The sequence below is a fragment of the Podarcis bocagei genome, assembly GCF_964188305.1.
Source record: "Podarcis bocagei genome assembly, chromosome: 15".
Lineage (NCBI taxonomy): Eukaryota > Metazoa > Chordata > Lepidosauria > Squamata > Lacertidae > Podarcis > Podarcis bocagei.
This window is the reverse complement of record NC_138141.1, coordinates 30047509-30061031: the sequence shown is the minus strand read 5'-3', so window position 1 is coordinate 30061031 and position 13523 is coordinate 30047509. Positions and strand designations below refer to the sequence as shown.

The following is a 13523-nucleotide window of genomic DNA, read 5'->3' as shown; positions in this document are numbered from 1 at the left end:
TGCTTCTTTGCACAGGTTGGATGTTGGTGGCAGGAGTGAAGCTTGTGGCTCAGATTTGCTGTTTCACGTGCATGTTTCAGGTGCAAATTTCATTGGGTGCTCTTTCCCAGCCTTCAAGATGGAGCAAGCTGTGAGGCCAGATGAACAGACCGCAGGCAGTAGTTGCTTGGTGGTTTTCAGATAGAAGTGGGCTTTACTCCTTTGGAGGGAAGCATCTAATGTATACATTCCTTGTATTGCTACTTTGGAATGTTGCTGGCAGACCTGCTGTGTGGCACCTGGAGTTCTTGCTTGCTGGTGGTCTTCAACCTGGCAGGGCTGCAGTTGTTGGTGTCTTCACTCACCCTTCCAGCCAGCAGGGCTTCTTTCATACAAAGACAGGAATATCAAAAGAGCCTGCCGGATCAGGCCAGCGGTCCATCTAGTCTAGCCTCCTGTTCTCACAGTGGCCAACCAGATGCCCTTAATGGGAAACACACTAGTGCATGGGTAGGCAAACTAAGGCCCCAATCACCTTCTAAATCCAGCCCACGGACAGTCCGGGAATCAGCGTGTTTTTACATGAGAAGAATGTGTCCTTTTACTTAAAATGCATCTCTGGGTTATTTGTGGGGCCTGCCTGGTGTTTTTACATGAATAGAATGTGTTGTTTTATTTAAAATGAATCTCTGGGTTATTTGTGGGGCATAGGAATTCGTTCATTCCCCCCCCCAAAAAAATATAGTCCGGCCCCCCACAAGGTCTGAGGGACAGTGGACCTGCCCCCTGCTGTAAAAGGTTGCTGACTCCTGCACTTGTGGGACCTGAGCACAAGAGGCCTCCCTCTTGTGGTTTCCAGCAATTGCTATTCAAGAAGAGCGGAGGCTGAGCATAGTCATCATGGCTAGTGGACATGCTCCATGAATTTATTCAATCCTCTTTTAAAGCCATTTAGATTGGAGGCCACCACTATCTCCTGTTGGAGCAAGTTCCATAGTTTTACTGTGTGCTGTGTGAAAAAGTCCTTTTATCTGTCCTGAGGCTTCCAACTTTCACCTGCTTTGGATGTCCATTAGCTCTGGTTTTATGGAGGGGAAAGAAACCTGCTGTGGATTGGGGCTGAGGAGGGAGGAGCCAGTGGGAAATACTTATGCAATGATTACATTTCTAGGCTGCCTTTCCTTCATATGGAGCCCATCAACTCATCCCCTGGGCCCTACTATGGCAGAGTTCCAGCATCAGGGACCTCTGGAGGCCACCTTGACTTTGGGGAGCTGTGCAAAAAAAAAGAAAGAAAGAAAGAAAAGGAGGGGTTCCAAAGGCTTGATTTAGCAGCAGGCTGTTGGGGGCTGCCTTGTTGTTCCATTATGCCGTTGTCCGAGTTGCACATGAGTAGCCCAGTGGTCAGGAAGATGCGGCTTCTGAGGGAAGGATGGGTGTAGTGTGTACAGGAGGGCTTGAGCCAGCACCTCTCAGTTATAAGGAGCGCATAGATATATTCCAGGCGTGAGGAACCTGCAGACCCTCGAGAGCAAGCCCCATCGTGGCTGATCATGGGTCATGGATGCTCACTAGTGATGGGAGTTGCAGTGAGATGACCGGGGAGGGGGGTCGCACTTGCCCCATCCCTCCCGGAGCCCCGTTAGAATAAGGAGCTGGGGGGCGGGGAGAGGCAGAGAAAGAAACCGAGGGAGCTCATCCGTCACCTCCCTCCCCCCCCCCCGCTTGAGTTCCAGGGCGCATCTTGTCTTTTAAGTGCAACGCACTTCTAAGCCAGTGACGGGTTACCTGACCTGAGGCTGACCAGGTGGAGCCACGAGGCAAGAGTCGCCCTTGGTGTGGAAGGGGCCTTTTATGCGACTACCCCCCCCCCCTCCGGCTCAACCTTTGCAGGGCGCAGCCGGGAACCCCCTCGCCCAGAGCCCCAGCCGGCTCCGCTTCCCTCCCGCCCTCCCCGCATTCTTAGCAGGCGCTTCGGAACTCCGTTTGCACTCGGGAGGGGCGGGGCTTGGCCGACGCTGCGCTGACGTCACCCGGATCTTCCCGTTCGCGGGCGGCCGAGGAAGTCTGTCCCCGCTGCGCCGCCGTCGCGCTGCTTCTCCTCCCGGGCGGGGCAGCCGAGGAGGGTTCTTCGCGCGGCGGCCGCGGCCGGGAAGCAGCCGGAGGGAGGAGGAAGAGAAAGATGCTGCAGCCCCGGCGCTGAGCCTGCCGCCGGTAAGCTCTGGGCGGGCCCCTGCGCATGTACAGAGTGCCCCCCCACCGCGGCTAGTACGTCTCATTGGGCGGGGAGGGTGAAAAGCCCCCCCCCTCCCAGGTCCCGAGGCCTGTTTGGGGCACACCGAGGAAGGGGGAGGCTGCTGCTGCCCTCAGGCAGGCGAGGAACCGGGGGGGGGATTAAAAGGAGGGAATGAGGGAGGGTTCCTCCCCCCCCAGCCAGCACACCTACGGGGGGGCGCCCATGATGTCCCCTCCATGCCCCTTCCCCCTCCTCGGATTTGGGCCTCCCCCTCCCTCCCTGCTTGACGGTAGCGTCTGGTCAGGAGGAGGGAAACTTCCGGCAACAGGAGGGGAGGAGCAGTCCTTTGGGTCCGGCTGCCGCCGCCGCCCTGGAGCCTCTCTGCCTTTGCTAATTGTGGCTTCACGCGGAAGGGGAGGGGCTAGGGCAGGGCAGGCTGTGGCTTCTACTCCTTCACTAAAGGCTACAAGCAGGAGCATCTCCATCCCAGGTGAGGGGAGCACCTGTGGTCGGCGGGCGGCGCCCCTCCGGATGCTGCTGGCCTCAAGCCCCCATCCTTCTTATCTTGGGGCTGGAAGGGAACCGCACCTGGGGGACCAGCAGTAGCAGAGAGGCTCCGTCCGTAGGTGGCTATTTCCTATCACAGGTGGACGGAACCTGGGGGGGGGGCTTCTGTCTCCCTTCTCCTGCCGTCATGCTTGCTTTTTGCCCAAGGAAAGCAGGGTGGGTGAAGCAGTTGCAAGTATAGTGAGAGGACGCCCGCCGCCCCACAACCCTTTTTGCACTGCTTTCCTTGCTCCCCACAGTTGCTGTTGGGATTTGGGTCAGCAGCAGGAGCAGAGACTTCTCCTGTGCAATGCCTGTTGCCAATCTCAAAAGCAGGGAGTGGGAAGGAATTGGCAACTTGCAGCTGAGTCCAGTGCCCTGCAGGGACTCCATGCACTGTGCCTGTGACTGACAGAATGTCTGGGAGCTCTGGAACAGCGGCAGAACCTCTCTGGCATTCACGGCAAATTCCCTCGAGGAAGCCTGGTGGGCAAGGCAGGCGCCTTCCAGTCCTCAGGTGGACTTGTTGAAGTGCTTCTGACATAAGACACAGGTGGCAAGCAATTGAAGGGAGAGAGCAGGAAGCAAGGTAAGTGCTCCCCTTGCACAGTCTCTCTGCAACCCGCCTTGCCCTGACCTCAGCCTTCCTGCTTGGTTCACAAGCAAATGCTCGGTCAGCTGAGTCTGTTGCCAGAGTCAGGTCCAGGAGGACAGAGTTCTGAGGAGACTGACAGAGAACTCTCCCAAGTATTGAAATAATCAACACTGGCCTGCTTCTGTTTTGCCAGGAAAAGGGCCTGTGAGTAATCTCTGTGAGTAATATAGGTTCAAAGAGAGAAAACAGTAATATATTGAGGTAATAGGTTTATTAGAGTGGAAAAATTGGGAAAGGACGGGAAGTCAAACTTATGTGCTAAATATAGACTTACATTTTTTCGTTGGATTTTCGTTTTGACAAAACTGACGTATGTAAAATAGGGAAGATATGTATTTGATGTACAGGTGCAAGTATGAACAATAAAGCATATTTTTTAAAAAAGGAAAAGGGCCTGTGGCAGCCATGGTTGAGCTCTGGTGCTCCCACCTGCCCAGGGAGGTCCACCTTCCCCCGTCATAGTTTTCGGCCACTGTGCAAATACATCCCTTTCCCAGAAAGCCACCTGGCCTTTAGTAGCTCTTCAGCTGCTGCTCTTAATGTCTTTGTCAGCTGCTACTTTTAGGGATTTTAATTGCATTTATGTACAGTCATACCTTGGTTGTCGAACGCCCTGGAACTCGGACGTTTTGGCTCCCAAACACCGCAAACCCAGAACTGATAGTTCCGGTTTGCAAGCATTCTTTTGGAACCTGAACGTCCGACAGGGCTTCCGCAGCCAATGAGAAGCCACAATTTGGTTTTCAAACGTTTTGAAAGTTGAACGGACTTCCAGAACGGATTCCATTGGACTTCCAAGGTACGACTATTCCTCCTTTGTGAGCCACCTTCAACTTTTGCAGGAAAGTTGGATAATTTTTTTCTAAAACAAGTAAGTTAAGAATCCCCCACTGATGGAGGAAACGTCTGTCTGGGCATCACCTTAAACGCCTGGATGTATTCCAAGTGGCAGCTGACCCCGCCAAGTTTGCTTCCGTGCTTCAGAGACAGCCAGGCTCTTGAACTGATCTTTCCTGTTCTACAAGGCTTGGATCTTCATCCTGTGCTGTTTACCTTTGGGTAATGTTTGACAGTGTGGGGTGGTGGTGTTTTTGTCTCATTTTTCAACCCAAGGACACAAAGTGTTCCCTGCAAGTTAAATTGGTACACCCTGGCAAATGGCTCTGCTTTTTAACCAGGGACTAATCAGTGTGTATGTGAAGAGGAAAAGCAGCAGAGGAAGAGTAGTGGACTTCTCACCACAAACTCACAAATGCATGTTGTTCATTTACATGCATATATCATTGGTGAGGTTACGTGTTGCTCTGACAGCACAAAGATTTTTCAAAGTGGTGTTTGCCTCCTGCCTTTGAATGGTCTACTGAACATAAACACCATTTCTCTCTCTGGTTGGGTTGCTGGTTCACTTGGGGGGGCTTTCCCCGCTTTTTAATTTAAGCTTGAGCTGCAAGTAGCTTGCTGGGGTAGGGGGCTGTTACCTTGGACCATATTGCTATTCATTAGCTATGGAAAACTTCCCTGAAATTACCTTTAATTTTGATGAAGTATAGGTAACTACAGCTCCTGCACCAGTCCCAGCCCCGACGGCATGGAGGGACAACAACTTCTTTCTGCTGTCTGCTTTTTTAAAAAAAAAACACAACCAAAACACAAACTTCCTGAATGTCAGTCTTGATACAGGGGAAGGATTTGTTTATGAGGAAACAGAATTCAAATCCAAGTTTTAGGAGACCTGGCATTTGTGAAGCAAATAATGACAGTTAATAAGATGGCTTTCTTCTGGTTCTGCTTGTTTTGATTCCCACTCTTGCAAACAAGGGGCTCCTTGACGTCTCTCCTAGGCCTTCTCATCTGTCACCATGAACTGCTGACCTGGTAACAAGACCCTGGGAGGCTGCTGAGTGTCTCTCTCTGGCCACACCCAAGCGCAAGAGAAGGGCATGAGGCAGAGGTGAGGGGGCTGAGCTCTCAGGGCCACCTGGAGAACAAAAGCACCTGACTCAGGCAATGCGGGAGCAGGGAGGCCCAATGCCTCACATGCTTAGGAAGTGCATGAGCCAGCCAGTGCTTGGATCCAGGGGGTGGTGGGTTCGAGGTGAAGACATGGTGGTATCTGGATGCCACAAAATAATACAATCCAGTGTTTCTCAGCTGAGGTGGAAAGAAAACAAAACAGGTTGCCCATCCTGTGTTCTTGAAATGGGACTTTTGCTCTTGAAACTAGAGCCCCTGAACTTGAATCTCATGATGGCCTGGGGAACTAGCAAGCCATCCAGCGCCTTTCTTGAGGCTTTGTGTGTGTGTGTAGGGGATGTGATCAAAAAGAGCAGGCAGAAGCATTCTTCTCCCTAAGGACCTTCCAGAATAATTGCAGCCTCTTTCAGTTTTCTTCATGGTTGGGAAGAATAACCTATCCCTCTATCTGCATAAATGAAATGGGGTGAATGTGAGGGGGACATGGGGTGCTACTTTTCCTTCTGTTTGCGTCCGTTGCAGACAAGGTACTGACAAAAAGCCTTTGCTCTGGCAGAGTCTCACTGCTTCTCCGTTTATCCTGAAGCCTTTGCAATTGTGTGCTTTGATATCATTAGATTGATCCCTGGGACAAGTTCTGGGCCATTCAGAGTAATTAGGCCTTTGGGGTTCCTGGCAGTGAATGTGGTGCCCTCTTTCCAGTTTGCGGTTTCCTTGTTTTTCAGGTAGGCCTGACCAGAATAATGTTCAACATAAACCCTCTGGAGAACCTCAAGGTCTACATCAGCAGCCGCCCACCACTGGTGGTGTTCATGATCAGTGTCAGTGCCATGGCCATCGCCTTCCTGACTCTGGGCTATTTCTTCAAAATCAAGGAGATCAAGTCGCCTGAAATGACAGAGGTAGATCACAAAGCAGTGCTTGAATTTTCACACCTTAAGGGTGGATGTGCTCTGGAAGCTCGGCCTTTGGGGCCGGAGAGAAATACCACCACGTGGACAGGAATGAATTTACTGCCTTATGGGACAGGAGCTTGGTTTCTGGGGGGATGGAGCCAAAAGATGGCTTGTCTCTGCCCAAAGACTCTGGGCTGCCTGGGTCAGAGGAGTGAGTGGTCCAAAGGCTTAAGGCAGATTTCATTTTGATAAGACAATTCAGGTGCTTCCGTTCTGCAGCCACCCTCCTGGGACCACAAACGGGCATTGACCATTCAGGTTTGAAATGATAAGAATGGGGAAGACCCACAGACTTGACAATTGTTGTTTCATTGCATGTCTGTCTGCTGTAGAATTGTGGGAGGGAGGTTAGATCTCTTCTGTTTTCTTCTGGGACATTCTGCCTCATAAAAGATGATAGGATACTTGTAAAATTTGTGCTGTGGTCTAAACCACAGAGCCTAGGGCTTGCCGATCAGAAGGTCGACTGTTCGAATCCCCGCGACGGGGTGAGCTCCTGTTGCTCGGTCCCTGCTCCTGCCAACCTAGCAGTTTGGAAGCCTGTCAAAGTGCAAGTAAATAAATAGGTACCGCTCCGGCGGGAAGGTAAATGGCGTTTCCGTGTGCTGCTCTGGTTCGCCAGACGCAGCTTAGTCATGCTGGCCACATGACCCTGAAGCTGTACATCGGCTCCCTTGGCCATTAAAGTGAGATGAGCGCCACAACCCCGGAGTCGTCCATGACTGGACCTAATGGTCAGGGGTCCCTTTACCTTTAACCTTTGATTCCCTGACCAGCTGAATCAGAAATGCAGGATTTCACTGTGATTTAACTGACTTGATCACATTCAGAGGTTAGTTTTGGGTTGGGTTTGGCTCCCTGGAGCTGGTCTTGACACAGAGTGTTTGGCACAGAGTGTTTGGCACTGACGTGGTGAGGGCTGAGAGCCGGAGGGGCACTCAAGACCCATTTGTCTTTAAGGACTGGAATACTTTCCTTCTGCGGTTCAACGACCTCGACTTCTGCATTTCGGAGAATGAAACGCTAAAGCACCTCATAAATGACACCACGACCCCGGAAAGTGCCATGACCAGCAGTCAGGCCCGTCCTTCCACACCGTCGCCACAGACGCTTGAGGATTCTGGTCCAATCAACACCTCGGTTGCCATCACCCTGACGCTGGACCCCCTCAAGCCCTTTGGGGGCTTCTCGCGGAATGTCACGCACTTGAGCTCCACCATTTTCGGACATCAAATTGGACTCTCAGGTACAACAGGACTCGCAGCTGAATTTGTGCTGAGCCCTGTGGGAGATTGCCAAAGTAGCAGAAACATAGTCCACACGCCTCTCTGCTAATACAGCACCTTGTGTGTCTGTGGCGCTTTACAAGGGAGTGCCCAGGGTGGGGGGTGGGGCATGCATTCCAAAAACAGACACAGGGAAATGTCGGAGAATTAAGCTGGGAGGGAAGGGGGAAGTATTTGCAGTTATTTCAGTTATGTGTACTTCAGCTTAGACATGACTAATTTGGGCCCACTAATTTCACTGGGTCTACTCTTGAGTATTGCACTCTGCTTCAAATGAACCCTGAGCTGGCCGGAGCAAAGCTTCTTTGCAGTTCTTTGCAGCTGCAGCTTTCCCCTTGCTTATTGCTTATTGAGCATAACCTGCTTCTACTTTGAACCTAATTCAATGTTTTTCTTTTCTCATCCCCCCTCCCCCCTGCCAATCCCCCCAAAAGGCAGAGAAGCACATGAGGAGATCAACATCACCTTCACGCTGCCGGCTGCCTGGAATTCGGATGACTGTGTCTTGCACGGCCACTGTGACCAGGCTGTCTTCACAACCTGCATGACCGTCACGGCTGCCGCTGGGGTCTTCCCTGTCACAGTGTAAGCATCTCCTGCTGAGGCGGCTTAATGCCTTCAGGTTTGCCTCTGAGACCCTGAGACAGTTCAAGAGGTGGCTTTCCTTGAGGGTTATTCATATGCTTCATATTTTAAAAACTTTTAATTGGCTTTTTGATACATATATTTCGAGAAGCAGCAAGCAGAGGTTGTAGTTTATCCACATACAGATTGGGCCCCCTTCCCAAAAATGAATGAGTGGGACTTGAGCTGAGGGGAGCAATCTTGCTAAACCACCCATGCTGCCCCACACCCTTGCATGGTAAATTGGTTGCTGGTGCCGGAGGTGGGGTGTGAGGGGTGGGGTGGAGGCAGAGCCAATTTACAAAATGGGGCAGGATCTCAAAGAGAGTGGCTTGAGAACGGGCAGCACGGGGAATCAATCCATCAAGGTGTTAGAGGGGTGTGGAATGCTTAGCTACCTTAGTGTGGCAGAGTTGCGTCTCAGGCCGGCTTTGTGCTGTGCTTTGACCAACCCAGCTCACCCTTGTCTCTTCACTCCTCAGCCAGCCGCCGCACTGTGTGCCAGAGACATACATCAACGCGACCTTCTGGTACAAGATCTTCACCACTGCGAGGGATTCAAACACCAAATATGCCCAAGACTACAACCCTTTCTGGTGTTACAAAGGAGCTGTTGGAAAAGTCTACCATGCGTTGAATCCCAAACTGACGGTTATTGTCCCGGATGTAAGTCATGCAGTTACATTGCTCAAATTCAATGTGCTCAAATTCTGCAACTGTAGATGTGGTGGGGTGGGTGGGGGGATCCACTCTGTACAAAACACAGCCTCGGGGATGCTTCCCTCCCTGCCCCCATCCTTGGTGGAAACTGCATGTAGAGTTCCTGCAGCCTCAGAAAAATCTCAGCCCTCCCCCTCTTCTTCCCTTTGTGCAGGACGACCGCTCCCTCATCAACCTGCATTTAATGCACACTAGCTACTTCCTCTTCGTGATGGTCATCACTATGTTCTGCTATGCAGTCATCAAAGGCAGGCCCAGCAAACTGCGGCAAAGCAACTCAGAGTTCTGTCCTGAAAAGGTAGGTGGGCAAGGAGCCATTGAGTGCCCACGTAATGGGATCTCGTTGCCTCAATTGACTGGGCGCCTTGTGCGCAGCCACCCCAGAATCAGGCAGGTATGTGGGGGTGTGGCTGCTCTTCTGGTCAGTGGCTCAGGCAGGGGGAGGGAGTCTCCGAGACGGTCTCCTTTGTGACATGGGCTGCGAGACAGAGCCTTGCCTGAAACCCTGGAGAGCCCATCTGCTTAAGAAGCAGCACTGAGCTGGGTAGACTCCTGGCCTGCTAGGCTGCTCCCTCTGCCCCAGCCACTTGACGTTACTCATGCCAGCCTGGTAAATTAGCCCCAAGAATATTAGTGTACATAATGTTTTACCAGCCGCCTCCACCTCCTCCTTCATAGAAGGTTCTGGTGGAGGAGGATAGGCAGAGTGCTCCATCCCTCCTTTGCCTTCAGAGTACAAAGCAGGCTGTGGGCTGGCAGAGTGGAAGCCAAGAGTGCTCCCCTCTTTCTGCCCACTTGGTACTGATGTGTAGCCTTCAGGAAGAGGATTTTTAACTCCTGCAAATCCTGTGTGAAAGCCCAGCAGAGGAGGAGAGTGACTTGTCTCTCGACTATCCGCTTGCCGTCTTTGCTGGCCTTTGCACCCTGCACGTCCAACACCAAAATGCAGTGGGCTGGATTGCTATGACTTCGCCCAGCCCCCACACTCAGGGAATGAAGGAAAGAAAGGGGCTTCTTTTCCTCCGCAGCCAGTACAGAAACCAAGCAGGTTTGTAGAGGCAGGACAAAGCGTGACCAACCCCTGCTGCGCCATCCTGCTCACTTTCCTGGGTGGTGCTCAGTGAAGAGCTCAATGCAAGTTGGACTTTTGTGCAGTTTCTAATTCCCACCCAGGCCCCACTTCCTAGTTCTGCCCTGACAGTGACAGGCGGGGGCACTGTACCAGCTTCCTTGATGGGTAGCTCAACCCCCCCCCTTTCTTTCTTGACTTCTCCTCCTCCAGGTTGCTTTCTCAGAAGCGTGACCCCCTGCCTCCTTTCTCCAAAAGCGACAGTGTCTGCTGCAACCATCGCCTGCCGAACCCAGAACTAGACCCTGGTTCGTTATGAATTAATTATCTTGTGACGTTGGGTTATTCCAACCAAAGACGTTTTAAGTGCCTGTAACGGTTATTTATAGGAGGCGGAGTCTACTTGGAATGTTAAGCCGATACAGCCCTGGGCTGTGGGGAGCCTCTTTGCCTGTTCGTGGCAGGCTGTTTTGTGAAGGAGCCAGAGACATTTCTGTGTGTGTCTGTCTTGCTGCAGTGGGACAGTCCGGATGCCTTTTGCAAGTGTCTCAGAAAAAGCACCTTATTTTCCCCCATGGTCTGTCCAGTGTGTTTGAGGCAGGGCACACCTCTCTGCTACTGTACTGCAGCTCTAAAGCCACTGAGTCAATGTGTTTGTTCCTCTTTCTTCCCAATTCCTCCCTGCTTGCAGAAAGATACCAACATTTCTAGATTTCTTTAAAAACAAGACAAAAAACCCCACCTGGCATATTCATATTTTAATACTGGCTGTAGTTAGGAAAGATGGCGTACTTGTAATTTTAGTTTAAGGAAAGCAAGAGAAGCATCTTCCACTTTGCACTCTGGGTTTGTTTGTTTAAGTGTTGCTAATTTTTTAAGCCAACACAGACAGAATCTCCATTGGTGCCACCCTGGACCTCAAATCAGGCTGCTGCTGCTGCTTCTGCAGTGCACCCCTTTTAATGCAGATAAGTGACATGCTACAGAATTCCTGGGATTGCACCATTCCAGACAGTATGGTCAGGGTGTATGAGAGAAAGATTAGTTTGCTGCACCTGTGTCACCACCTTCCAGTCTGTAGGAAACTAGAATTTTGAGGACAAGATTCAAGGCTGGCTGCCTCTCTGACACACTTGCTTTTTTAGGTGCAGGTATTTTTTATCTTCTTATTGTGGGAAGGTATTTGAGCGCCTTGTCTGGAATGAAGCAGTTTTATTATCTTCATGTGTAGGTCAGCTCTTGCTCTTGAGACTGGGAACTTCTGCTGGGCTTTGGTGGTGGTGGTGGGGGAGTCCCTGATGGTGAAAGGAAGTGGCAGCCAGCATTGGGGCAAGCTGCCCCCTGGGACCAGGCCTGGTGTTTGCTGTGCCTTTTGCCTGCGGAGAGAGATGCTGAGGGCCAGTTTGTGCTGCGAAGGGATGCTGCCCAGACGGGTAAAACTCCGGACTCGCTCGTTGGAGTGGCTTCCTAGTTTGCACTTCCAGTTTCACTCTTTAAGAATGTAGAGAGTTCTAGGACATCGCCCCCCCCCGAAGGCTGGTTGCCTTAACGGCCCCCCCTTTAGCTTCCCTCTCTGGTGGCAGCCGCGGCATCTTTCCATATCAAAGCAACCCTGTTTCTTCCCCCACGATAGTTTTGAGAATGGCTTTTTAGCATTTGCACAGAAGGACGCGATGTGTGGCTTTGCTTTCGTTGGGAAGAGTTCCTTCATCTGTTCATTTGCTTGCTTGGTGTCTTGTCACGTCTCCAAGATACGGGGATGATCTCCAGAGACCTTTGGGGTCTAGGATTGGGCAAGGAGTCTGGTAGTGGATTAAAAAAAAATAAAAATGCATCCTCTTCAAATTAAAATCCCAACCAAACAGAAGTTTTAAATGGAAAATAGATGGTGAGCTTCAGAAGAAGAATGTTGTTTCTCTTAACTTTTGCTTTTATGGTCCGTTCTAGACCATTGTAGTTAGTGGTTCAGAGCTGATCTGCAAGGAGGAGGAGGAAGGGCTGGTGGTGGGCATGTAGAAGTCAGACACTTCCAGGCAGGAGGGTACAAGTGGAATGTGACAGTGGCTGTTCGGATCATATTGATCTTGCCTCTTTTCTTTTTCATTTCCACTATTACTTGAATCAGTTTTGATTCTGTTTGTTTCCTCGTTAGAAACCTGCCATTCCAATTTGCTTCTCTGGCATGATATGAAGGTTTGTAATTACCCTATTCTCCCCCCCCCCCACCCACCTACAGCTTCCTCTGCAGGAGATGTTGTAGAGTTAAGGTGGCATTTGACTTACCTTTGGGCTTGGTGGTCAGTAACTGATTTGTTAATGACATTTCTCTCCTAGGTTAATTTTTTGTGTTTGTAAGATGTGGATATTGCTTTGCAAAATAAAAGTTTATTACTATCATTCAGTTCCCTTGAGAGTGTTTTGTTTCTGGAAGCACCTTCCACCCAGTGTGAGACTTTCCTCCATGAATTTGTCTCGTCCTCTTTTAAAGCCACCACAAACTATCTACAGTTAGGGTTGAGCAGTGAAGGTGGCCAACAATACCAAATTGTTCAGGGTCGTTAAACAAAAAGGGCCTCTCTAAACCCAGGGAATGGGCAGTAAAATGGCAAATGCAATTCAATATAAACAAGTTAAAGTGATGCATGTTGGGGCACAAAATCTCATTTCACATATATTCTCATGGGGTCTGACCTGGCCAAGGAGGAGACTTTGGGTTTGTAGCAGCTAGCTCAATGAAGATGTCAACCCCATATGGAGCAACTGTTTTTTGTTTTGTTTTTTAAAAAAAGAGGCAGATTCCTTACTAGGCATCATTAGGAATGGAAAGGGAAGTAAAAGTGTCAATAACTCAATGCCATTACAGTCGTACCTTGGAAGCCGAACGCCTTGGCTCCTGAACAAATGGGACTCCTGAACAATCGAAACCTGGAAATGAGTATCCCGGTTTTCGGACGATTTTTGGAAGCTGAATGTCCGATGTGGCTTCTGGTTGGCTGCAGGACACTACTGCAGCCAATCGGAAGCCACGCTTTGGTTTTTGAATGGTTCCGGGAGTCAAACAGACTCTCAGAACACATTCTGTTCGTAAACCAAGATACCACTGTATTCAAAACTATGGTGTCATAGCGTTTGGAGTGCTGAATACAGTTGTGGTCACCTTACCTCAAAAAGGATATTGTAGAGAGTTGGAAAAGGGCAGCTAGAATGATCACAGGGCAACTCTCCTATGTGGAACTTCTTCTGCCTTTTATGGGGCCAGGATCTGGAGCTGTGTACCAGCATCAGAGCTTCAAATAGACAATAAGAAAAAATTATCAATGAGATCCAAACCATATGGGCTTTTCAGTTCCCAGCAGCCAAGAGGCAGCAGTCCAGTGGGTGGTACCCAGAGAACCAGGCCGGTGATTCTGGAAGGGAGTTCCTGGTTGAGTCACAAAGCCACCTTGAGGGCTTCCACTGCCTAGCATTTTGGTCCTGA

At 50.5% G+C, this 13523-nt stretch overlaps 1 protein-coding gene across 3 annotated transcripts; it reads left to right on the top strand.

Moving 5' to 3' along the window:
• Window positions 1-2034: 2034 nt before the first annotated feature.
• TMEM248 (transmembrane protein 248) lies at window positions 2035-12442 on the top strand. Of its 3 annotated transcripts, XM_081172724.1 has the most exons (8): window positions 2085-2193; window positions 5258-5367; window positions 6116-6292; window positions 7307-7592; window positions 8067-8217; window positions 8739-8922; window positions 9131-9274; window positions 10259-12442. In XM_081172724.1, exons 3-8 carry the CDS (start codon window positions 6134-6136, stop codon window positions 10277-10279), a joined length of 945 nt encoding a protein of 314 aa, XP_081028850.1. In that variant the 5' UTR covers window positions 2085-2193; window positions 5258-5367; window positions 6116-6133; the 3' UTR covers window positions 10280-12442. The 3 variants fall into 3 exon arrangements, with proteins under 3 accessions (XP_081028851.1, XP_081028852.1, XP_081028850.1); XM_081172725.1 differs by lacking the exon at window positions 5258-5367 and having other exon boundaries at window positions 2035-2193; XM_081172726.1 differs by lacking the exon at window positions 5258-5367 and having other exon boundaries at window positions 2076-2193; window positions 6120-6292.
• Window positions 12443-13523: the final 1081 nt, after the last annotated feature.

What these genes read in the sequence shown, in the direction of transcription:
- TMEM248 (XM_081172725.1), top strand. Translation starts at nt 6,134, where the DNA reads ATGTTCAACATAAACCCTCTGGAGAACCTCAAGGTCTACATCAGCAGC. An exon ending in GGGGTCTTCCCTGTCACAGT is followed by an intron (nt 8,218 to 8,738) that starts GTAAGCATCTCC and finishes TTCACTCCTCAG; the next exon opens with CCAGCCGCCGCACTGTGTGC. An exon ending in TGACGGTTATTGTCCCGGAT is followed by an intron (nt 8,923 to 9,130) that starts GTAAGTCATGCA and finishes CCCTTTGTGCAG; the next exon opens with GACGACCGCTCCCTCATCAA.